The sequence below is a fragment of the Equus caballus genome, chromosome 8, assembly GCF_041296265.1.
Source record: "Equus caballus isolate H_3958 breed thoroughbred chromosome 8, TB-T2T, whole genome shotgun sequence".
Taxonomy (NCBI): domain Eukaryota; kingdom Metazoa; phylum Chordata; class Mammalia; order Perissodactyla; family Equidae; genus Equus; species Equus caballus.
In genome coordinates, this window is record NC_091691.1 from 15,394,794 (window position 1) to 15,421,482 (window position 26,689).

At 51.9% G+C, this 26,689-nt stretch overlaps 2 protein-coding genes and 1 non-coding gene across 7 annotated transcripts; 2 read left to right on the forward strand and 1 right to left on the reverse strand.

The window, feature by feature from the left end:
* Nucleotides 1–3,876: 3,876 nt before the first annotated feature.
* LOC100052146 (mitotic-spindle organizing protein 2B-like) lies at nucleotides 3,877–7,936 on the reverse strand. 4 transcript variants are annotated; one of them, XM_070220075.1, is made up of 5 exons: nucleotides 7,793–7,927; nucleotides 7,514–7,677; nucleotides 7,170–7,318; nucleotides 6,020–6,199; nucleotides 3,877–4,279 (listed from the first exon to the last, which is right to left on the reverse strand). In XM_070220075.1, the coding sequence occupies exons 2-5, from the start codon at nucleotides 7,675–7,677 to the stop codon at nucleotides 4,164–4,166; spliced, it is 609 nt and encodes a 202-aa protein (XP_070076176.1). In that variant the 5' UTR covers nucleotides 7,793–7,927; the 3' UTR covers nucleotides 3,877–4,163. The 4 variants fall into 4 exon arrangements, with proteins under 4 accessions (XP_070076176.1, XP_070076177.1, XP_023502780.1 ...); XM_070220076.1 differs by lacking the exon at nucleotides 6,020–6,199; XM_023647011.2 differs by lacking the exon at nucleotides 3,877–4,279 and having other exon boundaries at nucleotides 5,741–6,199; nucleotides 7,793–7,936.
* Nucleotides 6,738–6,872, forward strand: MIR9005 (microRNA mir-9005). Its single transcript, NR_128015.1, is given in 1 exon segment — nucleotides 6,738–6,872. It is a non-coding gene; the product is annotated as a microRNA mir-9005 (primary transcript).
* Nucleotides 7,937–8,178: 242 nt separating the features above from the next.
* On the forward strand, nucleotides 8,179–25,591 carry LOC100052208 (cationic amino acid transporter 4). 2 transcript variants are annotated; one of them, XM_001488310.6, is made up of 5 exons: nucleotides 8,179–8,402; nucleotides 21,590–22,606; nucleotides 23,073–23,713; nucleotides 23,970–24,078; nucleotides 24,179–25,591. In XM_001488310.6, exons 2-5 carry the CDS (start codon nucleotides 21,625–21,627, stop codon nucleotides 24,349–24,351), a joined length of 1,905 nt encoding a protein of 634 aa, XP_001488360.4. In that variant the 5' UTR covers nucleotides 8,179–8,402; nucleotides 21,590–21,624; the 3' UTR covers nucleotides 24,352–25,591. The 2 variants fall into 2 exon arrangements, with proteins under 2 accessions (XP_001488360.4, XP_070076170.1); XM_070220069.1 differs by having other exon boundaries at nucleotides 24,033–24,078.
* Nucleotides 25,592–26,689: the final 1,098 nt, after the last annotated feature.

The following is a 26,689-nucleotide window of genomic DNA, read 5'->3' on the forward strand; positions in this document are numbered from 1 at the left end:
GGCTTCCTCCTCTGGTCCTCCTCTAGTTCAGGAGTCTGCATGGTGGGTGGGCCAACCGCCTGCTTCTGTAATTATGTTCCATGTGAACACAGCCACACCTGCTCATTGGTGTGTTGTGGCTGCTTTTGCTGCAGACAGAACTGAGGAGCTGTAACAGACCACGTGGCCCACCCAGCCTAGACTATGCAGGGTCTCGCCCTTACAGACAATGTTTGCTGACCCGGGCTCCAGCTGACCCTGTGTGCTGCTGCCAGATCTCTGAGCACGTCATCCTTTGGGTCCTGTACTCGGAATGCCTCCCCTTTGGTCCCAGCCCTAGAACGTCACCCCTTCCTCCTCCTTAGCACACACATAGGCCACCTCCTGGTGCAGTGGGAGCAGCAGTCCTAGGACCTCTGACAATGTACCTGTCACCTGCTCTGCACAGGCTGGCTCATTTGGTGGGAAAGCAGGGGGTACGATCTTCCCTCGTGATACAACCACAGCTGTGTGCTCTGAATCTACTGGGTGGAAAGATTTCAGCCACAGAAATTAATCCCCATCTCGTTGAAGCCCGTGGAGATAATAGCGTATGAAGAATCCAGGGCAGTGTCCCTTTTCAGAAGGAAGACAGTGCTGTCACCTGGGCACCTATCACACATCACAGTTGCTGGGAGACAGCCCTTCAGGCAGCATGGGACCCAGCCAGGGTGGCTGACTCAGGCTCCTCTTTCCCTGTTTTCCTTGTCTGGAAACCAGCACCCTGCTCTCCTGGCACCTTGCCTGGCACCAAGAAGGACTCAGAGACTTCAGGGTGAACCGAGTCTTCTCCTGGGTCACAAGAGGAGACCTGTGCATCTTCTGTTTCCATGATTCAGCCACCATTTCTGGGTTTGACAGAAGCTTCACAGAGTGCTCTCTTCCCCTTCTCTGGCAGGTGGGCATCAACTACCAGCCCCCCACGGTTGTCCCCGGGGGAGACCTGGCCAAGGTATAGTGGACCGCGTGCATGCTGAGCACTGAGATGACCACACAGGGGACAAAATGTGCCTGAGAACAGGTTCACCCACTGGGTCCCAGTGCTTCCCATGGGGCCTGCCCCAGCCAGGGCTCTCCTCCACTCCAGCCTGGCAGGGTCTGCCCTGCAGGCTCTGACCAAGGTACGTGTGCCCCGCTTGACCCCAGCCTCCATCCCAGTTCTCAGTCAAACAGCCTGCAATGGGGCATTGTGAGTTCTTGGAGGAAAGACACAAGGAAGGGTCTCAGGGACCTGTTAGGTCACTTCTCTGTCACCATTTGTTACCTTGAGCAAGCGGAGGCGTCTACCTTTGAGACTCTGCAGAACCTGGCACCTCCAGAAGGACATCAGACTCACTTTCATGCTAATACTGACAACTGACTTCTCCCCAGGATGCCTGCAGGGATGGGACGGCCCTTCTTTTTTCTTTTTTTTTTTTTTTTAATGCTTTTTAGTGAGGAAGATTGGCCCTGAGCTAACATCTGTTGCCAATCTTCCTCTTTTTTTTTTCCGCCCGGAAGGCCCACTACATAGTTATATATCCTAGTTGTGAGTCATGCTAGTTCTTCTATGTGAGCTGCCGCCTCAGCATGGCTTGATGAGCGGTGCTAGGTCCCCACCCAGGATCTGAACTGCCAAACCTGGGCTGCCGAAGTGGAGTGTGGAACTTAACCACTCGGCCATGGGGCTGGCTTCCAGCACGGCCTTTCTTAAGAGAATTTCTGGAAAGTTCTTCCTCAGAGAGCGGGGGGTCTTTGCTGCCCTGTGGGTGGGGAGGGTTACAGTGGTGCCATGCTGGGAACTCTGAGGGCTCAGGTTTTTCTGGCCTCACCTCCGTGGGCTTCACACTCAAGTGCTCGCGTACACTTGATGTGACAAAGGTGTGATAACAGGTTATCCAGGGCCAAGGGGGAGCAGACAGGAGTGGGGTGGGGAGGGGGTTGGAGAAGCTGGGCCAAGGCAGCCCACCAGTGACTCCCAAAAGACAGACATAAAGAGAACCCTCACCCCCCATTTCCTTTGGTGCAAATGCTAATATTCTGGTCCCATTGCAAGGACCCCGTCTCCTATGAGAGCCTGGGCCCCACCACCCTGCAGTGTCTCCCAACATGCTAGTGCCCTCCTGCGGCCACAGCCCCACCCCAGGCCTGGCCGGGCAGAATTAGGGCTTCTGTGGCCTCTGGCCTAACCCTCGGTGCTGAGGTGCCCACGAACTTTCCACGAGGGGCCTTTCCTGAGGACTCGGGAGTACTGCCAGGCACAGCTGACCCCCACCAAGTGGCGGGTCTCAGGCGTGGGCCTGACTGTGAAGCCGGCTTGTCTTCAGCCTGCCACACACGAGAGCTTCCTCCCTCTTCAGTATAATGACCAGGCTGTTCTAGAAACTCAAGGATGAGAGGAAAGAGAGAAGAGCAAACAATGTTCATCTTTAAATCTGACAAGGCCCATCAACCCTGGACATGAGAAACCAATGTAACTTTGAGAAGGCACTGAGAACCCATCTAGCAATGAAAGCAGGCCATCACCCAGCTCTGTGCGGTTCTTGGGGTCCTTCAGGAATCACATGCTCCTGGGATTAGCAGGGGGTGGGGGGGACCCACTCAGTCCTCTTCATTTCCTACACGAGGATGGGAGGTGGAGAATGGTCTGCAGGGCCTGGCAATGGAAAGACCTGTTTTGTCAAGCCCAGCTCAACCACACACTCCCGGGGGGATCCAGCAAGGGACATGTTGGAGCTGATCACACCTGCCCCAGCTCCCCCTGGAAGGGTTATTAGGGTCAGAGGGAATGGAGGGTGGGGCTGAGCCAACGGTGACTGCAGGCTCGGGTGGGGAGCGGTAGGGACATGCTCCCAGGCCTGGTTCCTGAGGGGCCCTCTTAAGCGTCAAAGACGGTCAGTGATCACTGAATGTAAAAACCACTCCAGCTTATTGTCTTCAACATCAGTGCTCCTCCCATCCCTAAGGCCAACTTGAGGCCACTCTGTGTTTTGAGACAGTCTAATGAAGCAAAAGCCTAAAATACACTAGCGTGTCAGCCACCTGTGACTTGGGGACCCCTGAAGCTGAGGAGCCACCAGACGCGGTGGACCCACTCTGCCATTTCTCTTTGGCGCGGACCCGTGATCCCCACTCACCAGCCCCTGCAAGCTTTGCCAGCAGAGCTGCTTGACAAGGAAGATTTATAAAAAGCCCAGTGGAGCTGCTGCTCCCATCCCTTCCTGCCGGTCCCTGAAAGCTCTTTCTCCTTCGTGGTGGGAGCGCCCCCTTGTGCGGAAATGGGCCAGAGGGGCCGTGGAGGCAAATATCAGTGACTGGCCTTGAGTGTGCACTGAATGCATGTTGGGGAGGGAGGATGGGGTGGGGCAGGGAATGAGGAGAGGACGGAACACACGACAGTGCCACTGTGGGGGCGCTCTGTGGCCAGTGTGGCAGCACAGTGGCCACCCCGAGATTGTAAGGAGCGCCTGGCAGGGTGGCGGCAAGGGCGGTCCATCATCTGCCTGGAGATCCCACCAGAAGGTGTGCACCCACCAGCCAGTACTACTGCCCTCCCTGACCAGGCACACAGTATGGGCTTAATCAATGCTTCCAGAACACGTTACAGACATAATGACAGGGACCGATGTGCACCAAGGAGATACACGCATGCACTTTAACCCTGAAATGAGACTCCGCTTCTTGGGACGGTGTTCTCCCACGTGGGCGTGCCCAGTGACCCCCTCCTGGCACCCGCACACATAGCCCTGATGCGGTGTTTTAGGAGAGGTCTTATCGTGAATGTTCTGGAGCAGTGCTGTCAATGGAAATGTGATGCGAGCCACATGTGTATTTTAAATTTTCTAGTAGCCACATTACAAAGTAAAAAGAAACAGGAAATCAATTTAAATATGTTTTAATTAGCCCCAAATACCCAACCTATTATCATTTCAACATAGGATCAGTATAAAATTACCTGTGAAGTGTGACATCCCCTCTGTGCACCCATCCCTTGGTATCCGGGCACGGGGTGGGCACCCACGCACCCAGCGCATCTCACCACACCAGCCCCAGGGCCTGTGTCTCCCACATCAGACAGCACAGCTCTGCATGAGGCTCATGGCTTCTGCGCCCAAGCTCATCTCACACGTCCTGGAGGGACATCTTTCTAAAACATATAGTTTCCCTTAACAGTTCAACAGAGAACACTCAGCTGAATGTAATTTTTCCTCAGTGACCCCACATCCTCCCCAGGACAAGCATTCCCCCTCTGTGCTTTCAGGGTCTTCTGTTTCTCCATTTTCTGCAGGAAAAGGCAGAAATGAATGAGCTTTCAGTGACAGTCCCCATAGGCCACCTGGATGGCTGGGGGTCAGGAACCCAGACAGAGTCAAGCCCCTGCGTGGGACTCCAGCCCTTGGCCTGGAGCAACTCCACACCCTGATTCTGTGGGAAATCTAAGGCTAGTGAGGGCCAACAGCCCAAACCCCCTCATCCTCCTAGGCCACCACGGTCCCCACATTTGGCTCACTCTGACAGCTCTCCACCCCAGATCCTGCCATTAACAAGGTGGCCAGAAGGTCTCTGTGCACAGATGCTGTGACATGGGGCCTCAGAGATCTGTCTTGTCTGGTGGCCTCTGCCTCTCAGCCACAGCGCATTGCTGGCATGGCCTGTCAGAGGCCCCACTCCCCTCCACCACCTCCCCATCAAACCCCTCCCCAGGCTGCCCTAACCCCCACCAGGCATCTCACCAGGGCCTCCATGTCCTGGTATGCTGGCCGCTGGCTGCCCAGCCCAGCAGCACCCAAGGCCTGAGCCCTTGAGGAGAAAATGACCCTGTGGAGCCCAGGGCTCCACTCCTGTCCCCATGCTCGGGGCTTCCTCCCCACCTCCCTCAGAGCCCCCTCTGACCCTCCCAACCCCTCTATGCCAGTGTTCCCAGCGCCATTCCCACAGCACACCTCCTGACCCTCCACTCTCTCCCTCTTCCCACATCCCCCAGCTCAGGCCCTCCTCCCACCAATGGGCTGCATCCACGCTCTGCATCAGCCTCCCCACCTGCCCTTCCCCGCTCAGCGCCCTCCCACCACCCCACCTGCAGGGCTGCAGGGCAAAGGGACTGCAGCTGGCCCAGAGGCTCCCCCACCCCCACCGCCTGCTTAACCCTTACTGCTCCAGCAAAGCCCTCTGCACTGGCCTCCTCTCGTCTCTGCTACCGTTGGTTTGTCTAGCCATCTCCCTCCCTGGACCAAGAAGTGTCCATCTCACAGTCCCACTGTGCCCCTAGCACTGACAAACGCCCTGGCACCCAGAGTCCTGAGTGAGTGAGCCCCAACACCCCCTCGAGGGAGGAGGGCTCTGTTCCCGGTTTCTCTCTCCCCCTGGAAATTCAGCCATCCATTCCTCAGCCCAGCCTCTAGTCCACCCACCCCTCCCCTGACCTGCCCCTTGGCCCTTCCCCACTCCTCCCTGGCCCGAGCTCCAGGTGGCACCTGGAACTTGGAGGTGGGTGATGGGGAGAGGGGCATGAAGGAGGGCAAAGCCAGAGCACCTGTGGGATCTCAGGCCCTCCCTCACACACCCCTGGAAACACCTTGCAGGTACCCCAGCTCAGGAACCAGGCAGAGAAGAAGAGTCACAGTGTATCCTCCAGGCTGCCCACCCGGGTGGCTGACAGCATCTCAGAGGCCAAGCTGTTTCTCACACCCAGGGCTTTGCTCTCCAGAGCATGCCACGCTGCCCCTTCCCTGCCCCTCGGTCTACTGTCCTCCTCTGGGGTGGGGGAACCTCTACAGAGCACAAGTCTCACCCAGCAGAGTTAACCTCTGGGGGCAGGGGTGTTGGTCCCATTCTAGAAGGACTGTGGGTTGTCTCTAATAAAGTGAGCCATGAAATCCTGTCCTCAGTCTCTAAGCTGATGGCAGGGATGGCCCGCAGGGTCCTGCCCTTGCAGCTTGAAGCTGCTCAGGCTTTCTGGGGGCCACGGCAGTTTCCATGGAAACAAGAGCACAACCCCCAGAGATAAACCAATAAACACAACCTGTAAAAGGAGAGAACGGGCAGCAAGAGAACCGGAGGGACCCGGGGGGCCCGGGAGAGAGAGGCGAGTGCGGGGCAGCGGGGCCGTGGAGCAGAACCGCAGAGGCCGCAGGTGGTGGGACCCAGGAAAAGGAGGGCCTTGCAGGGGGGCTACAGTTCTTGGCAGAGAGAGAGGAGGCCTCTGGAGGTCAGAGAGAGACACAGAGCAGACAGAGCGTGGGTCAGTGGGGAGGCCTGTACTCGAGTGCCCAGGGCCTCATGGGACAGGGGATGCGGGGACCCAGGGCCCTGGCACTCCCACCACAGGGGCCCGGCCTGCCCTCCACCCAAATGTCAGCCCTTCTTGGGGTGTCTCTAAAAGCCCCGTGCTTCTGGCCAAGGAGCCAGCCCAGGAGGTCCGGCTGCATGTCAGACGGTTTCTGACAGCCTCTGGGAGCAGAAGGGACACAGGGAGGATGCAGGTGGAACTCCACGGTGACACCTGGTCACCAGCACCTGTTCACCATGCCCCAATCTTCACTCTGGAGAGTGATGAGGCCCCTCACACCTGAGCCCAGCGCTCTGCCCCTCCGGCCTCTGCACCCGAGTGTCTAGGGCAGTCAGGGGCTGCCAGGCTGACTCCCGACCTGCATCCAAGGAGGGAAACTCAGCTGGCCAGACTCCTCAGCAAGGCCTGGGCCAAGCCGGGTCCAGGCGAGGGGGTGGCAGGAAGGCCTCTGCCTGCCCGGCTCTCTGAGCACTTCCCTGGAGTCTGTGCAAACATGAGAACAGGAACGAAAGCAGTCTCGTTCCCGTGTTTGTGGGATGAAGGCAGGAGCCCAGAGGTGAGAAGAGGCTGGGGCAGCAAAAGCCCCAGATGAAGCCTAGCCCACTGGGCCTCCCTGGGGCACCCGCTCTGCGGCCACCCGATCTGCACGTGCTTTCTCTACGGCGGCAGCCAAGCCGAAGATGGAGACCAGAGCCCCAGGGGCGAGCCCTTGGCTGGCCCAGCGGGTCCCGGGAGAAGACCAGCAGAAAGGCCTGGCCACGGAGGGCCAAGCTGGCGCAGGGCTAGGCGCTGCCTTCCCCTCCCCGCCCCCCGCCCCCAACCCCGGCCCCGCCGCCTCGCCGCCCGGGCCACAGGGGCAGGGAGCACCGGGCCCAACTCTGACCTCTCGTCTCAGGCGCACTTGATGTGGGCAGTGACACGGCCGCGGGGGCCTGGGACTCGCTCGGCAGCCTCTGCCCGGCGCACATGGACTTGAGCATCTGGAAGACGGCGAGGGGCGCCACGTTCAGCTTCAGCAGGTCCAGCAGGATCCTGGAGAGACAGACGCGCTGCGCAAGGAGCCTCCTCGCCCGGGCCAGGCTGCTCGGCCAGAGCAGGCAGGCGTGGCCGCCTCCCTCAAGACCCCGACTGTACCCTGGGCCTCAAGGGGGTCCGACAAGGGCGGTGGGAAGGAGAGCAGGAGGGTCGGGGGTCGCCGAGCGCGCAGCCCCGCCCGCGCCCGCTCACTTGAACACATCGGGGTCCATGGCGCCGCCCGCCGCCTGGGCCAGCTCGTACAGCTCCATCTCCTCGGCGCTCAGCACCTTCTTCCGCCGCAGCGCGAGCTTCTGCAGGGTCGCCTCCAGCCCCGGGGACGCTCCCGGCCCCGGTCCGGCGCCCGGAGCCGCCATCTGCGCGGCCGCGGGAAAGCGCGCTCACGGCCAGGCCCCTGTCCCCGCCGCCTGTCCCCAGCCCTAGCCCGGTCCCCTAGCCCCGCCCCACGGGCGCGCCCACAGCGACTTCTACCTGCCCTTCCGACCGTTCCTTTCCTAGCAGCCCGAACCCGGAGGGCAGGGCCGGCTCGGTCTCCCCTCGGTCCCTCGGTCTGCAGACATGTACGCGCTGTAGGGGAAAACGTGGCCGACCGCTGAGACCCGCTCCTTTTCGATCACGGCTTCCCTGCTGGGCTGCCTTGGTCGTTGTCCCTTAGGTAGCAGCACCCAGCGCAGTGCCTGGGATCCACTGGGCGCTCAATAAATGCCTGTGGGAGGAAGAGCAGTCAACACACTCTGTGTAATTGTTCTGCGCCGGTTCCCCACGAGGGGGCCTGCCTCGAGGGTCCGAATCAACAGCCTCATTCCGCGAACTCGTAGTCCTTGCCGCGGATACAGCGCGTGAGCCCGTGTCTAAGGGGCACAGCTGCCCCCCTGCGCACGCGCAGTCAGAGTTAGTACCCATACCTAGCCTGCCTTGGTTTGGCGCCGCGCCTTTTAGGGTAACATCCCCCAACGGTTGCAGCGGATTTCCCGCTACGCCGGGGACGTGCCGCCTCGCGCACCTGATGATGACATTTCGACGCCCAGAACCCGAACGGCGGACTCCATCCTTGAGGCGAGCGACGCTGCGGACCCCACAGGTGAGTGGCGGGACCGCCCCGCGTCCTGGCGGCCTCTGGAACCTCCGCCGGCGCCGTCTCGGTCCCCCGCGCGCCCGGGCTGGAACGGCGGGGAGCCAGGCCGGCCGCGCCCTCCTGCCGCCTCCGCGCCCCGCGGCGGGGCTCGGTTACCGCGCGGCGAGCGGCCGGAGGGCGGGAGCTCCGAGGGAGAGCGGAGCCTCGGGTCAGCCGGCGGTGGGGGCCCGCCCGAGCCCTCCTCCCGTGTGGCTCGAGTTCTCCGAGCCTCAGTTTCCCCGTCTGTAGGAGGGGACCCCGAGGCTCCCCCACCGGGAGCTGGTGAGCCCGAGCGGGAGCGCGCTCGGCCCTCGGAGCGGCCAGGGGGAGGCCTGGCGCGGTCCTGGCCTGTACATGTTCGCATGTTTAAATGTGTGTGTAAATGTGATGGTTACAGTACAGGTCAGCCTCTGTGTAGGCCGGCGCTCAGAGGTGGGATCAGTAACAACGTTTTTTGAGGAGTCTAGGAGACACGCCCCAGAGACACTAGCAGGGCTGTGTCTTGCTGGAAACTCCGCGGTGATTTTAAGTAAGTCTTGGCAGCGCTGTGCAAAGGGGTCGTTTACGGTGAGCTTTCAGGTTAGTGTAGAAGAGAGAACAAATCGAAAAATCGGGCGCATATTCAATTTGCAGCTGTTGCTGGTATTCTGGCTCCAGTCAAAACAGAAAGCTAAGTGCTGGGCAGGACTCAGACACACCACTGGCCCCATTAACCTAAAAATAAAGAACGAAAATGAGAGGCAGAGGTGTTTATTTTGGGCTCAAAGAATTGCAATTCAGGAAGCACAGATTCAGGTAGAAACCCAAATAGTGTCCCGCTAGGGAGTAGAAGTCAGGGGCTTTTAAAGGCACAGGGGGAGGTTTGCATTACAAAGAATGTTAATTGGGGTTCGCAGCAGAAAGCTAATCTTGGCCCAAAATAATTGATTGCCAAGGCTAGCCAGAGGAAGGCAAATGTCTGACTCTGTGATGAGCTGCAGGTTTCTTCCAGTGTTACTCAGTTCAAAAGTTCATGTTCTGGGCCAGCTGGTGGTGTAGTGGTTAAGTTTGAGGGGCTGTTCCTTGACCCCAGGTTCACAGGTTCTGATGCCACCTGCAGACCTACACTAGTCATCAAGCCATGCTGTGGCAGCATCCCACATACAAAAAGTAGAGGAAGATTGGGACAGCGGTTAGCTCAGGGCCACTCTTCCTCGCCAAAAAAAAACACAAAATATATGTATATATACATATATATTCATGTTCTCCATGAGGATGTGCATAAGACCCATTTCCTTAATGGCTTCCCAGCTCCATTTTAAAGCCCTTAGACATATATGACTCCATTTTATTTCACGTTTCACATTTTCCCGCTTTTGATTGAGGTTTTTCTCTGAAAGCATCACTGATCAACCATAGATTTGTTTAGTCCCATACTGCTGGGATGGACCTGTCCCAGAGAGTCATGTCCCACTTCAGGGGGAAATTAGTATATTTTTCCCAATGGTTACTCCAAGGAGTCAGCATCATAAGGGTTAGGCCATATTTGAGCAACAAGGAGGCAGTCTGAAAATGACTCTTGGGAATTTCATCCGGTTACCTGAAGGTTCAGGTGCATAAGACTTATCCATCATTCAGTACATTGAGTGACAATAATCTTGGTGTTTGGTGAAGTTCTGGAGCAGATCTGAGTGTGTAGTAGCATAAGAAGCTTAAATACAAGTACACATAGCAAAATGCTAATAATACTCATAAACAATATTTGAAGTCCTGGTCTCATCCAAGCACCTCTGCCTGACGGAAGCCGGCTGAAAACATCAACAGGGATCCAGAGGGCGTCATTGAAAGACATTGGACTGCAGTCATCTTGTGCACCTTTTATAATTTTTCCGAGTTCTAACTCAACATCATCAGAAGAGTTGATGCAGGTACAGCAGGAAGTGTTGTCTGTGACACAGATGCCACCCTGTTCTGCGAGGAGATCATTGAGTGCCATTTGATTATCTAGTACAACCCATCCTTGGGAATCCAGGGATCGTTGTTGTTGAGCTAGGGTTCAAGTGGTAGAATATTCCAGTGTAGCGATGGTTAGGGATACATTTTTTATCAACAGATTGTAATGGACAACGTCAATCCAAAGGACAGAGCCTTTGGCAGTAGTAATCAATGGAGAGTGGGTGGGGTGTAAAAAGGGAGTCTCCAAGTCTCGCCTAGACCTATGAGATTGTGGTTGGGTTCCTTCTATAACAAGAGCTTGAAATGGAATACTGCGGTGTCCTAAAAGGCATTTTCCTGCCGTATGCCAGCTTATGAATCTAGACATTCATAAGCCCAGTGTTTCCCATAATAATCACACACAAAGATGTACCCAAAAGGGGCACATAGAATACAATGCCTTCTAGCTCTGTAGCAGTGTCAGTGGTCAGGAGCACTTCGTAAAGTCCTTTCCAGTGGGGCTCCAGGGCTGTCTTCCTCTGATGATGCTTCTAGCATATCCAGTCACCAGGCTCTAGACAGTGACCAACAGCATCCTTTAAATTGGAATCTGGGAAAGAGCCTTTAACCTGTTGGTGATGGGAATGAGCATAAGACCATAGAGACTCACAGTAGCTGGTCATACGCACATAGGGCAATGGGGGAGCAGCAGAAGGCTGTGTGCCAGCAGATGCTGATCTGCTGGTGACTGTCTCATGGAGTTAACTCATATTTTCCAAAGAGGACACAGCCAACAGTCGGCAAGACCCAAGGCAATGCCTTATGCTAGGGGAGTCCGGTCCATGGTATATAACAAACCTCAAAGACAATTAACAGGACTAGAATCTAATATGTATAAGGGTGCACACATAATTTTTCTCTCTACAATTATCCTCAATTTTTTTTTTGCCAAAGATAATCACAGCAAAACTAATTTGTTGTTATTAAAAACCTGGCCTGATTTTTTATACAAGTGAAAATAAGAATGCTTACTGAGACTCTCTGAATTCTGGAGGGATCAGGTAGGGAGAAAAAATTCAGTGTTTCATCTTTGTTCACAAAGGTTTGTCTTACCAAATTGTTGACAGATTAAGAGAAAACGTTTCTTTAAATCTGGAAAAATAAAACATTAGAGCATCTTTCTCAGCTCATGTAGTCCTGTGTAATTTAATATTTCTTTGCTTGAATCCCTTTTTCCATTAGTTTTCTTGATTTGCCTCGTGATTGAGGGTGATAGGGTCAGTGATAATCCCAAGAAGTTTGCAGAATTTTTGTTAAGGTTCCTATGATTGCCCACTGAAGTGGGTGCCTTTGTCACTGGAGGTTGTGGAATGTACATCCCAAGGGGAAAGCACATGTTCTAGCAGTTTCTTTACCATCATGAGGGCATCAGCTTTGTGGCGAAGGAGAGGCTGTAACCCATCCAGAAAACACATACAATAACAAGAACATATTGATGAGTCATAGGAAGTGGCAGTTGAATGAAGTGCAGCTGCAGGTGCTCAAAGGAGCTGGAGGGAGGAGTTGTGAGGCCTCTGGGAGAGAAGTAGTTTTTTCCTATGGGGGGTGAGGCAATGTGAAAACTGAAAAATGGGATTTGCCGGACAGCCGGGAAGAGCCCAGCAGCTGTCTTGGGTTTTCCATAGCCCTGACCGTTGAATTTACAGCCATTGTTTACCCACCTTCATTTCCCTGATTCAGGAGCAGACTGTCCCCATATTGTAAAGATGTCAGGATGGCAAAAGTCTGGCAGTGAGGGACTATTCTTTGCAGAGGCAGAATGGACTTCATCCACATGTGAAAAGCATTTGTAGATTCTTTGTAGATTCTGTGGTTGCTGCCTTTGCATGAAAGTCAGCTAAGGAGCTTTCCTGATGTTTAGTGTGAGCCTCAATTCTGATGACAGACAGCATTTTATCCCAGGACATGTTAGACTCCCAGGAATTTCATGGAATTTCTGGAACTCATAACATATACTTGTAGAGACATAACATAAAGAAGGCTTAATTGTTTGTTTGACAATGTTTCCCATGTAATTTAACATATCGGATAAGCCTAATTAGTTTAATATCTTTCTTTTTAAAAGGAGAGAAAACCAATCTTTTGACATGTTTCAAGGATCCTTTGAAAAATCCCAATGTTAGCTAGAGGTCAAAAAGACTTCATTTAGAATCTGATTTGAGGAAGTTTGTCAAAAATATCAAAGAAGGTCTTAAGATACTTGCCTAAATAGGATCACACATCACTATGAAACTTAATATTTAGTTATCTTATTAACCAAGATGGCAGAAAAGATTTCAAAGACAAATATAGAAGGTTACATAGCTGCAAAAGCTTAGCTCTCTAGAGTAGGAAAGACTCAGCATTTAACATAAAGCACAGGAAATTGTTTTGATAAAACACAAAATCCCTGCCTTTTAGGCAGAGTACTCAAAGGGAAAGAAAAACTTTTCATCATCTCTTAATCAGGAGTAGATTAAAAACCCAAGAAACCTTGTCCTTATAACAAGCACAGAGAGAAAACCAAATTCTAATTTTGCACCAGCTTATTTTTGATATTAAAACTCATTTACTTAATTCAACTCATTCCAATCTTATCCAGCTCGACCTCACACAAGACTCTTTCCTCAGGGTTCCTCTTCCACAAACTTTCTTTTTTACATTCGGAATTTGCCCTTTCTTTCCCATAACAGTGTTAGTTTAGGACAAATTTACTTTCTTAACAAAAATATCTCCATTTCTTATACCTTCTTTTACTGAAAACATACATTTTCTCATAGCATAAGTTTTTTAGACCCAAACATCTTTTAGTTTTTCTGTAAGAAGAAGCCAAAAGTAGATAAACTCCTGTTCAGTAGTTAACATTTTCATGTTTTATCTTTTCTGAAAATCTGTTGTATCTTTTCCAGATATTCAATGAATTTCCCATCATTTACTTTCCTTTAGCAAAACTCTAAGGTTTCAAGTTCAAGATTTGGGGAAGCTATTTTAAAGTACACATACCATAAAACATAATTATTGTACTTAAAACTCCTTATTTCATTAACATCTATGTAATTCATTTATTCTTAACAATCATAGTTAGATTATTCATGAAAACTTTATGAGACATTAAGGCAGTTAGCTATCAATTTAAGTTAATTTTTCTTGCTAACAAAGCTTGTAACAGTGATAATGAGCTTATCTGATTAATAACCTAGATAGAATAAAAGTTGTATGTTTCCATTATATCCAGTGCTGGTAACGCTGAAGACATGCCTGTTTTCATTAAACCAACAAACTTAAACAAGCTTTTATTGACCAAAGATTATTTTATATCATGTTAACTTGAAAAGCATTTGGGTTAGTTTCCATTATATTTAGAAATAATTTATATAAGCTGTGACTTGAAGTTCATTAAATAGAACTCTTTTTAGAAGTTAATTTTGTTAATACCATCTGGAGGTAGAACCCTTCCACACATATATAATGTACATACATGTATATAGACCGACACAGAGATCTTAAAGCTTTCATTTAAAAAATTTTAGCTGTGCAGGCTGGCCCAGTGGCATAGTGGTTAATTGTGCACACTCTGCTTTGGCGACCCAGGGTTTGCGGGTTCAGTTCCTGGGCGTGGACCTACCCACTGCTTATCTAGCTATCCTGTGGCAGGCATCCCACATATAAAGTAGAGGAAGATGGGCACAGATGTTAGCTCAGGGCCAATCTTCCTCAGCAAAAGGGGGAGTATTGGTGCGGAAGTTAGCTCAGGGCTAATCTGCCTCAAAAAAAAAATTTTTAGCTGTGAATCAGGTACAATACAAAACAGTAGTTTATAATAATTACATATAATAAAAACGTACATACATAAAAACATAATTACAAATAATTATGTCTCTAGAAGATGGAACAATTTAAGATTACCTGTTTAAAAGTTGTGTTGTTGTTGTTAATATTTGTGGAGAAGACTTTTAAGATGAGGTTTTTTTCTTTTGTCTTGCTCTGTGTCTTGAGAGCTTGGCTTTGTGACCTCTGGTCTCTGTCATCTGGAGCATGCGTGTCCCAGTGTACATCTTGGTGGCCAGTTGAGTAGACCACGGTTCTGAGATGTACTCTCTTTGTCTGGCTTTATCAGCTCTCAGGGGAGTTGGTCAGGAGGGGTCCCAGACCACTGGGGGCCTTTGTCATCTCAACTTTCATTGCTTGTTAGTGCACCACCACCTGTGCAGCGGAAGCCTTTGCTTTCTTGGGCTATTTTTGGAAGTGAACTTTCTGGATCTTGTGAGGGCTGCTTCTTTTTTTAATTTTATTTACTTATTTTTTTTTCTTTTTCTCCCCAAAGTCCCCTGGTACATAGTTGGGTATTTTTAGTTGTGGGTTCTTCTAGCTGTGGCATGTGGGATGCCACCCCAGCATGGCTTGATGAGCAGTGCCATGTCCGTGCCCAGGATTTGTCCTGGCAAAACCCTGGGCCGCCAAAACAGAACGTGCGAACTTAACCCCTTGGCCACAGGGCCGGCCCCTAGGGCTGCTTCTTTTTCACTCTCTTTTGAGGACACCTCTTGTGTCCATAGTTAAACCATAAATGCTTCTTGGTTTGAGTTGCTGTTAAGATCCTGCTCATCAGTGGTCAGAGGATGGATCCATAAGTTGGAAAAACTTCTAAATTGGAAATAATTTTAGAGAGCTCTCATAATGACTAATCTTAAGAATTTAATCAAAATTGGAGTCTCAGCTTCTTCTTGTGTCTTTACAGATGCTAATGAAAGCTCCACGCCCCCAGAGTAAATTGGTCTAGAGTTGAATTGTGCACTTAAGGAAAGGGGCCTTTTTAAACACCTTGTGCAGACTTTTTAAAGGTGTGATACATTGCCCTAAAGTTTTAGAACATAAAAATCTTTTGATAAACATCTTAAATTAAAAATCTCTCCGATATAAAGAAGCAATTGGAAAAATGTAGCTGAAAGGGTAGGTCAAACTCTTTTATCATTCAGACTGTAAACCAGCTCTTTGGGGAACTGGAAACAACCATCTTTGTCTTGCACATCCCTGCAGGGCCAGAGATATGGCTCTGGAAGGCGGTTCAAAGTTCACTTGTCCTTTTTCCAATCCCCAAATCCTCCCTTGTTCCTCTCCAAATGCTCCCAGATATTGGGAGGTTAGAAACTGGTAAGGCAAATATGCCCCAGAAACTGTATCATGGGGAAAATGTGAGCAGTTTCTCTTTGTCTCTGTGATGTAGTTGGACAAGTAGATCAATCTATAATGTCATTTAAGTTACAGCCCAATTTCTGAAGAATTAAAAGCAACTGTCGTAAAAAAAAAAATCCTTGCAAGACTGGAAATGCAGCTCTAGAGGCAGTTCAGATTCCACTCATGTCCCTTATCTCAAAGGGCTGACAAATTTTCTGGGAAATATCTAGTCCATCACCAATTCCTAAAAGTGAAGGGGAAAAAAACAGAAAAAGGAAAGAAAAATAGCCATAAGAGCACTCTCACCAAAAATTTAGCATCTTGAGTGTCTTCTCTACAAATATTAGTAAAAAGCTTAAAACGAAATTTGGATTCATATCTAGGGAGAGTTGGATTACTGTATCTGATTCATGTCAGTAATTTTTAAACAAATGCTGTGGAGTCTCTGTGTGTGTATGTCTATATGTTTATATGTGTATGTGATGTCGCACCTCCTGATGGTATAGTTTCTAAGGAGCTCTATTCAATTGGCTTCAAGTAAGCACTTATATAAATTATTTCTAAATGTAATAGAAACTAACCCAAATGTCTTTCAAGTTAACATGATAAAAAATAATTTTTGGTAAATGAAAGCTTATTTAAGAATTTTGATTTGCTTAAAATGGACATGTCCTGACAGTTATCAGCATTGGATATGATGCACACATGCAGTCTTTTTTTTTTTTTTTTTTTTGAGGAAGATTAGCCCTGAGCTAACTACTTCCAATCCTCTTTTTGCTGAGGAAGACTGGCCCTGAGCTAACATCCAAGCCCATCTTCCTCGACTTTATATGTGGGACGCCTACCACAGCATGGCTTTTGCCAAGCAGTGCCATGTCCACACCCGGGATCTGAACTGGCAAACCCTGGGCCACTGAGAAGCAGAATGTGCGCACTTAACTGCTGTGCCACTGGGCTGGCCCCAAGAATGGAAATATTTTTGTTTGTTTTGTTAAGAAAGATAAATTTGCCCTGAAGTACTAGAAGGGAAGAAAGAAAGCATGGGACAAATTCTGAATGTAACAAAGAAAATTATAGAAAGTTTGTGGAAGAGGAACCCTGAGGAAAGAATTTTGCGTGGTAACACCTGGGGAAGAAAGCCTATTAAAAAAAAAAAAGTTCTATCAGGCTCTGAATATCAGCTTTTAATTTAGCCAATTTTTGACCCTTGAGCTACCAAAAAAAAACAACCCCCCAGAAATCCTTATAAATATCTTGTTAGTTTTCAGCCACAACAAACAGTAAATATTTCTGGCAATATTAATAACCTCACTGATTCTAATTTTAGTTTCCCCTAGGCTGTTTAAGAGAATAACATAGAAGTTTACAGGAAAACCCTCAGAGACTCATCAACTCCGGAAGGGGCCCCCCCGGGGGCCCTCCTGCAAGAGTAGATAAGAGGGTGTCAGTAGAGCCACTAACTTGGTGGACTTCTGTTTACAGTTGTGTAGTCTTTTCTTTTAGGTCCCTCTTAGAGCTTTAATTTTTCATTGGCTTTTTGCAATAAAACTTTCAATGAAGCTATTTTAGAATTTTGAACCCTTGCTTTTAAGTGCACCTTTGAAATGATCTTATGTCATTAGAATGTTTCCTCTGCTGCCATTGTGATTTTAAATCATCCTTAGTAATTTTGGTTCCATTGAGAGAGAAAGGTACAAGAGAAGGGACCATAGTTCTTAAACATAAGACCAGCTGGAATTTTTGAGGGAGAAACTTTCAGGAAACTTTAGAAAATGAAAGTCTCGAGTAAAAGAAAAGCACACAGACAGGAATTGTTACCACACAAAATTGGGGTTCTCTGCCCCATGCGCATAAGCAAGCCAATTAATTATGGCATCAGCCTTTGGAAAAGAGATCAGCTTTATTCTGTGAGATTGATCTGCAGGGAGACTGGGGGCTTGTGCCCTCAGATCTTGTTACTGCACAATCTGCTGATCTGCTCACAGCAAGACAAAAGCCAGTTGTCAAGAGGTGGGGCCAGCCCCATGGCGGAGTGGTTAAATTCACGTACTCCACTTCAGCAGCCCAGGGTTTCACTGGTTTGGATCCTGGGCACGGACCTAGCACTGCTCATCAGGCCATGCTGAGGCAGCATCCCACATAGCACAACCAGAAGGACCTACAACTAGAATATACAACTATGCACTGGGGGGCTTTGGGGAGAAGAAGAAGAAGAAGAAAAAAAGAAGAAGATTGGCATAGATGTTAGCTCAGGGCCAATCTTTAAAAAAAAAAAAAAAAAAAAAAAAACCAGGGCATCCTGGCTTAAAAAAAAAAGAGACAAGATGGTGGCAGAGAAAGGGCATTTTACTACAGCTTGTTAACAGGGCAGAAGATGGCCGACTGATGCCCAAAAGAACCATCTTCAAGGGGGCACAGTCTTGAAGCAGTTATATAGGCCAGTGGGTTACAGGGGAGGGGTTAGGAATGTTGACCTTCTGGTGTTACCGACTGGGAGTAGCCACACAAGATAGACTCTCTGTCTGGGGTCATCACTAAGGGACTCCAAAGAACAAAGTTATTGTCTTATTGCAGCTGGGAGGTACCTGCACAAGCAGGGGTCATAAAATCTACAGAGCAGGAAGATCTCCTGGGGGGTGCATATCCAGCTGGGTTAGTTAGTCAGAGGTCATTCAAAGTTACACTATGGTTTCTTCTCTACAATATGGCTTCCCTTATGTCAACCTTGGGATGAGCCAGTATCACTCTGTCTCCCCACTACAGGATTTGGGGTGAAATTTAAGAGGTTAGGGAGAATAAGCTGGCATGTGGAAACGCTGGTGGGACAGGCTTTGATTGGTGAGCTTCAAGCATTTATGGTAAGGTTTTAAACATTTATGACAGGGTTCTAAACATTTTTGCTGGGGTTCTAAACATTTTTGATGAAGTGGGGAAGGAATTTTATTTTATTTTATTTTTTATTTTTTTTTTTTTAAAGATTTTATTTTTTTTCCTTTTTCTCCCCAAAGCTCCCCCGGTACATAGTTGTGTATTCTACGTTGTGGGTTCTTCTAGCTGTGGCATGTGGGACGCTGCCTCAGCGTGGTTTGATGAGCAGTGCCATGTCCGCGCCCAGGATTCGAACCGACGAAACACTGGGCCGCCTGCAGCGGAGCGCGCGAACTTAACCACTCGGCCACGGGGCCGGCCCCGTGGGGAAGGAATTTTAACAGCACATCTTCAGGAATGAGGGACCCCTTGCTTCTGATAAGTCTGACTTTCAACTTCTGGTCGTGCCCCTATCCTTGGGTTCTGTGGGAAGGAGGATCTTTGGTTCTGAGGTCGTTGCAGGTCACCATTTCTTCTTTTGTACATGCCCTGGCTATGTGACTTTGCAGATTTTCTGAAAGGCAATTCTTTATCACTCTGTTGCTAAGAGATGGGCTCAGTTGAGCTGGTCCTGGAGGGCCCACAGTTACAGAATGACAACAGAGAAATCCCTCAATTTAGTGAGGGTGCTCACCTCTCAAAGAAGAAACTCTGCTGAGGAGTGCCATCCTGTGGCAGTGGCCTCCACACCAGACTGAGACAGTCATCTCCTAGAAGGTCACCCCCAATCCCAAAAAAAGCACTGACTTCAACCAAATGGAGGGAGGTCAGAACCTGAGAGGACCTCCAATTGGAAGGGTCGGTGATCCATGGAAACGGTGAGCCCCACGTGGCTCATGTGTCTACCGTACCCAGTTCCAGGGGAGGCCTGTCCACGAAGGTGAGATCACTTCAACTTCCACTTTATTGACACCATGTATGTTAACATAAAAATAGAGCCAAAATGAGGGGCAGAGAGGCGCTTATTTGGGGATCAGAGAATTGCAATTCGGGGACCACAGACTCAGGTAGAAACCCAAATAGTGTCCCTGTAGGGAGTAAAAGTCAGGGACTTTTAAAGGCACAGAAGGGAGGTTTGCATTACTAAAAATGTTGATTAGGGTTGGGAGCAGATAGCTAATCTTGGCTAAAAAATAAGTGACTGCTAAGGCTGGCTGGAGGGAAGCAAACCTCCGTCACTGTGACGAGCTGCAGGAGTCTTGCAGCATCACCCACTTCAGAGGTTCAGATTCTGTTCCATGAGGACGTGCATAAGACCTGTCTCCTTCCTGGCTTCCCAGCTCCATTTTAGAGCCCTTAGACATAAGAGACTCTGTCTTCTTGCACATTTCATATCCTCAATCAGGTAAAGCACAAGGGGCCAGCCTGGGAGAAACACTGGTCCCCGACTTCTTACTCTGCTCCTCTGTTCACCAGGCTTCATCTCCCTCAGGTGCTCAGCCCTTTGGCCCCTGGAATTCTTTCTTGGAAACGGTTTGGTGCTTTATCTTTTATTTTCACAACAACTTTATTCACACACCATAATACTCACCAACTGAAAATGTGCACTTCAGTGGGTTATAGTGCATCCACAGAATTGTGCAGCCATCACCGTTATCTAATTTCAGAACGTTGTGATCACCCCAAAAGGAAGCTCTGTCCCCGTTAGCAGTCACTTCCCATTCCCCCTCCCCCATCCCCTGGCCACCACTGATATCTCTGTCTCTATGGATTTGCCTCCTGTGGACATTTCATATCAATGAAATCAGACAATATGTTGTCTTTTGTAACTGGCTCCTTTCACTTAACACAGTGTTCTCAAGATTCATCAGGGTCCGGCCCCATGTCCGAGTGGTTAAGTTCGCACACTCTGCTTCGGTGGCCTGGGGTTTCACTGATTCGGATCCTGGACGCAGACATGGCACCACTCATCAGGTCATGCTGAGGCGGCATCCCACATAGCACAACCAGAGGCGCTCACAGCTAGGATATACAGCTATGTACTGGGGGGCTTTGGGGAGAATAAAAAAAAAAAAAGATTGGCAACAGTTGTTACCTCAGGTTCCACTCTTTAAAAAAAAAAGAGATTCATTAATGTCGTATCACTGCTTTATTCATTCTTATGGATGAGTAATATTCCGTTGTATGGACAGTTCACATTTTATTTATCCATTGTGAGTAAATGGACATTTGGATGGTTTCTACTTTGGAGCTACTATGAGTAATGCTGCTATGAAAATCCATGCACAAATTTTTGTGTGAACACATATTTTCACGTCTTGGGTACACACCTAGAGACAGAATGGCTGGATCATACAGTAACTTTATGTTTGGCATTTTAAGGAACTGCCCAATGTTTTTCCGAAACAGCTGCGCTATCTTACCTTCCCACCAGCAGTGTATGAGGGTTCTAATCACTCCACATCATCTTCAACACTTGTTCTTCTCTGACTTTTGGCTGTAGCCACCCTAGGGGGTGCATCGCACTGTGGTTTTGATGTCCATTTCCCTAATGACTAATGATGTCAAGAATTTTCCCATGTGCTTCTTGGACATTTGTATATCTTCTTTGGAGAAATGTCTGTTCAGGGATAGGAGCACGGAGGAAGTGGCTCAGGCAGTGGTGCAGCAGCAGCAGCATGTCAGGGTACACGCGCAGGGCGTAGGACCCAGGGTGCCCCCCCACTCCCAGCGGGGTGCACTGATACAGCTGCCCAGCGGGACAGGGCATGGGGGGATGAATGCTGCTGTCTGAGGCCAGGTGGCCATCTGGGCTATGCCCAGGGCCACAGAGGAGCTCCTGTTCTGGGTCCTAGAGCCCTGGCACAGCTTCTGGGAAGCCTCAGGTTTCCACCCTGCTCTGGGATCCCAGACCACTGGAGCAGTTACTAGCTGGGTTCTCTGGGGCTGCCCCCTACCCACCCTCAGGGCCTGTCCCAAACACCCCAATCGGGCTCCACTAGGCTCCCTCCCTTGCCTGGGTGGCAGGCCAAGGGGATCTCCATGCTTCCCACTGACCTCCTGCCCACCCTGTTGGCAGACCCAGAACCCTGCTTCCTCCCAGCCCTCCAGCCAGCCAGTAGTTCCAGGCTTGGATCCCCCGGGCAGGGTCAGAGCAAGGACTGAAGGCTGGTCAAGACCCTTATGAGCATCCTGTCATTCCGCTCTGGCCCTCGTAGGTACCGGCAGCTGGTGCTCCTCTCAGCCGGCCACCATGGCCCGGGGGCTGCCCAGCACCGCCAGCCTGGCGCGCTTCTGGCAGAAGCTGAACCGGCTGAAGACACTGAAGGAGTCCACCACGGAGACATCGCTGCAGCGCCACCTGACCACACTGGACCTGACCCTGCTGGGTGTGGGTGGCATGGTGGGCTCGGGCCTCTATGTACTCACAGGCACCGTAGCCAAGGAGATGGCCGGCCCTGCATTGCTCATGTCCTTCTGTGTGGCCACTCTGGCCTCCCTGCTAGCAGCTCTATGCCACACGGAGTTTGGGGCACGTGTGCCCCGCGCAGGCTCTGCCTACCTGTTTACTTACGTGTCCATGGGTGAGCTGTGGGCCTTCCTCATTGGCTGGAATGTGCTTCTTGAGTACCTCGTTGGTGGCACCGTCATGGCCCGCGCCTGGAGTGGCTACCTGGATGCCATCTTCAGCCACCGCATCCGCAGCTTCACCATGGCCCATGTGGGCATCTGGCAAGTGCCCTTCCTGGCCCAGTACCCGGACTTCTTGGCTTCTGGTATCACACTTTTGGCCTCTGCATTGATCTCCTGTAGATGCCGCATCTATTCCTGGCTCAACCATATCTTCCTTGCTGTCAGCCTGCTCGTCATCCTCTTCATCATCATCCTGGGGTTTGTCCTGGCCCGCCCGCACAACTGGAGCACTGAGGAGGGCGGCTTTGCGCCCTTCGGTTTCTCTGGTGTCATGGCCGGTGCCGCCACCTGCTTCTATGCTTTCGTGGGCTTTGATATCATTGCAGTCTCCTGCGAGGAGGCCCAGAACCCAAAGCGGGCCGTGCCTATGGCCATCACCATCTCACTTGGCCTGGTGGCTGGTGGCTATATCCTTGTCTCCATTGTCCTCACCCTCATTGTGCCATGGCACAGCCTGGACCCTGACTCAGCACTCGCTGATGCCTTCTACCAGCGGGGCTACAACTGGGCAGGCTTGATTGTGGCAGCTGGCTCCGTCTGCGGTAAGGGGTCCTTCCGGGCAAGGAGGGAGGGGACAGGGTGGTGGGACCCTGCCCTAAGCCTCCCCGGGAACACACCTCCTTCTGGGCCTGCGTTCTCAGTTGCATCCTGGGTCCAGGAAGGTGCTAATGATTAGACTCTCCACCCAGCATTGTTGGGAGAGACCTAATCACTGCCCCTCCCAATTGTACACAGAATGTCAGTTCTGGCATGTGCTGCCAGGTCCTTGCCTGGTGGAGGGACTCAGCCCTCATCAGATTCTCCAGTGGGTCTGTCACCTAAACTGGGCTGTCGCATTCCTGGGTGGCGAGGGGGAACAGTTCAGCACCCCACATATACTCAGGCTCACTCTGAGAGCCCAGATAGACTCATGCCCCTGTTCCCAAGGGACCACCCATGCCCTGGTCCCCAGCAGTGGCCCAAGGGGCCTGTCCACCATGCTGACCAGTCTCCCACCCTCTGCCACAGCCATGAACACTCTCCTCCTCAACGACCTCTTTTACCTGCCACGCATGGTCCATGCCATGGCCGCCGATGGGCTCTTCTTCCAGGTGTTTACCTACATGCACCCCCAGACGCAGGTGCCCATGGTGAGCATCCTGGTGTTCGGGGTCCTCATGGCTTTCCTGGCGCTGCTGCTGGACCTCCAGGCACTGGTCCATTTCTTGTCCCTGGGAACACTGCTGGACTATACCTTCGTGGCCACCAGCATTATAGTGCTACGCTTCCAAAAGACCCCTCCATCTAGTTCCCTGGGCCCAGTCAGCCCTGGCCCTGTGGCTGAGGGGTATGAGGACTCCTCAGGACACAGACGGCTGGAGGACACTGAGCAGCCCTCAGCCCCTGAGCCCGGGCAGCTGCGACCAGCCCTGAGGCCCTTCCTTGGCTTCATGAGTGGATGCAGACCTGGAGTCGCCGTGGCCTGGGCACTCTGTGTCCTGGTGGTCTCAGCCATCATTCTGGACTGCGGGCTGATCTTTGGGGACTCGGCCCTGCACCTCCCACCCTGGGGCCACACCCTGCTGCTCCTGCTCAGCTCTGTCCTGTTTCTGCTCAGTCTCCTCGTCCTGGGGGCCCACCAGCAACAGCACCGGGAGGACACCTTTCAGGTACTTCCTCCAGCCAGCACCCCTCACTCTCAGCCCAGCCACCTCCCTTCGCCCCTTCCTCTTCTGCTGTGGCAGGGTGCACCAGGGTCAAGGGGCGGGGGAAGCCAGTACCCCATCCCCCTCTTTCTGCATGGCAAGCGGGCCCTTGATTCCAGAATCCCCAGAGGCGGAGAAAGGCTCCATGGACTCCCGAGAAATCAGGCCCCAGGCCAGCAGCCCCTCCCTGCAGCCCAGCAGCCCTGCCCTTGCCCCTCAGGTTCCCATGGTGCCCCTGACTCCAGCCCTGAGCATCCTCCTCAACGTCTTCCTCATGCTGCAGCTGAGCTACCTGACCTGGCTGCGCTTGTCTGTCTGGCTATTGATCGGTGAGTGGGGGTCAGGCTGGGACCCTGGGTTGGCTGCAGGAGGAAGCAAGCAGGGAAGCTGGGCTGGGACCTGCCCTTCAGGCTTGTGCCACCCTTGCAGGACTCGTGGTGTATTTTGGCTATGGCATCAGGCACAGCAAGGAGAACCAGCAGGAGCTGCCAGGGTTGACTGCCACACAAGGCAGCCTGGAGGAGACGGTGCAGGCCCTACAGCCCCTCAACCAGGCCCCAGCCCAGGAGCCCAGTCAAATGGAGCAGGCTACCAGTCTATGAGGACCGCTGGGGGCCTGCCTGCCCTCCCCTACCTCCTCAGGAGGCTGGAGGGGATGGCAGCCCCTTCTATCTGGGTCAGCTTGGGTTTGCAGGCCTGCCCATGCCACGGGGTCCTCAGGACCACAGGAGCTTAGCACAGGTGCCGAACTTCAAATCATTTGAATGGGCTGTGGCCCGAACTTCCCTGCCTGAGACAGACCTGGGCTGAGCCTCTCTGACTGTGGCCATCACCTCTTTCCACCCTTCTCCCCTGCCTCCCCACCCACCCCAACCTGGCCCATACCTGCCTAGAGACCAGGACGTCAAAGAGGATCCTCCGCACCTGAGGCCTCCCCGAGTGAGTGGCTGTCCTGGGGGCAGGAGAGTCTACTGGCCTGCTCTGCCCACTCCTGGGCTGGCCCGGCCCTCACAGGCCTCATCTAACTCATCCATTGACTCCATCCACCCCCAGTTTGAGACTTGGGTCTCAGCCCTGTGTCACTGCTGAGGACACAGGGGACAAGCAAGCTGGGACCTGCCTCTCAGAAGCTCCCTGCCTGCTGAGGGGATGGGGACAGAAGGGTCCCTAAACAGATGCTGTCAGTGGGGTGGGGGCAGTGGGGGCAGGCCTGGGCTGTGGGGTCCAGAGAGGGGACTCACTCCTCTGGGAACCAGGGGCTTCCTGCCAGGAGACTGTAAGGCTGGTTTTCCAGGCGTCAGGAAGGAGTTCGAGGCAGAGACGTAGGATGGGGAGAGCACAGAGGGGAGGGGGCAGGGCGTGGGCAGGTCCTGCCCCACATGGTTGTGAAGAGCTGGGGAGGTCGGCTAAGCCAGGCCAGGCCAGCCCCAGCGAGCAGTGTCAAGGGGCATCCCCTCCAGGTCTGGTGGCTGTGTGCATGTCTGCTTAGGAGACTCAAAGGTATGATGATACATGCAAGGCAAGATCCTTGAGTGCATCCTGGATCGGAAAATAAAAATAGGACTATTATTGGCACAGCTGGGGAAATTTAAATGTTAGATTTGTCTGCCAGTGATAAATTTCCTGAATGTGACAAGAGGACAGCGGTCACCAGGGGAAGGTCCTCATTCTTAGGACAGCATTGAGAGGGGTGAGTGTCTGGATATCTGCCACTTGCTTTCCAGCAGTTTCCTTTGAAATCTAAATATACCCAGCTCCCTCTAGAGGACAGAGAAAGCAAATGGGACAAAATGGTAAAAATAAATAAATAAAAACAAACCTGGCGAAGCCAGATGAAGGCTATATGTGTTTTCACAGTACTAATCTTTGGAGTTTTCTATAGATTCTTGTAATTTTTCAGAAAAAACTTTAAGGGAAAAGTAAAAAATAAAGCCCCCTGTGGGGTGGAGGCAGATGCTGGAGGAGGGTGGAGTGGAGGAGGGGCTGGGGGTGAGGGGTCACAGCTGCAGGAGGGGTGTGGGGACAGGTGGGGTGGAGGCCAAAGGGCTCAGCAGGGAGGCTGGACGGAGCCTGTGCTGGGGGACCTGGAGCTGAGAGCACCCCTCCTGCCCTGGGGCCCCGTCACACACACAGCAGACCGTCCAGAGGGATGGGCCAGGTGTGGTCTGTCCTGGCCACCACAGGAGGACAGGTCGGGGAGGACTTGGCTGAGGAGCAGCAGGTGGGCACTGGGGCCGCACCTGAAGTTGTAGCTCCTCTCCTGCAGCTGGAAGGAGTCATGGGGCCAGCAGTCAGAGCCCCTGGCGTCCAGGTCACAATCCCAGCATGGTGGATGCCCACAGCACCACCTTGCACACAGCGCGTCACTATTCCACCAGCCCAGGGAGCTCTCTCCCCGAGCCCTGCCAGATCCCTGCCCCCAACAGACCCACCACAATGCCAGGTCCTCAAAGATTCCTCCAGCCATGGTTGTGAGGTCCCCAAAGGGGAATTACAAGGCAGGAGGGGCTGAAGCGTGGGTCACAGGGCCCTTGCTTGAAATAGGTGGCATCCCAGGGCTCCAAGGCATTGGACCTGAGATAGGTGAGGTCAGGGGTCAGGCCCGGCAAGGGACAAGGAGGATCTGAGGCCAGCCAGGACCTGCCATGTTTACTTGGAGAGGTTGAACTTGCTGAAGGTGACAGTGTTTTTGAGGAACGGCGTGAAGTTGTCAGCCTGGACCAGCGGGGCCTTCCTGCAGGGGGGGGAGGTAAGAGGCAGGCTCTGCTGGCCCTGGACCCTGCCCTGCGTGTCAGGGACACTTACACCGGCACAGTGTTGCTCTCCACGGGGCACCAGCCTTGGATCTCACAGGTCCTATGGGTCCCATTGAACACCAGACACTGGCCTGTGTTTATGCCTTGAAAACACAGGGGAAACTCCGGGCCCTTCAATCTCCAC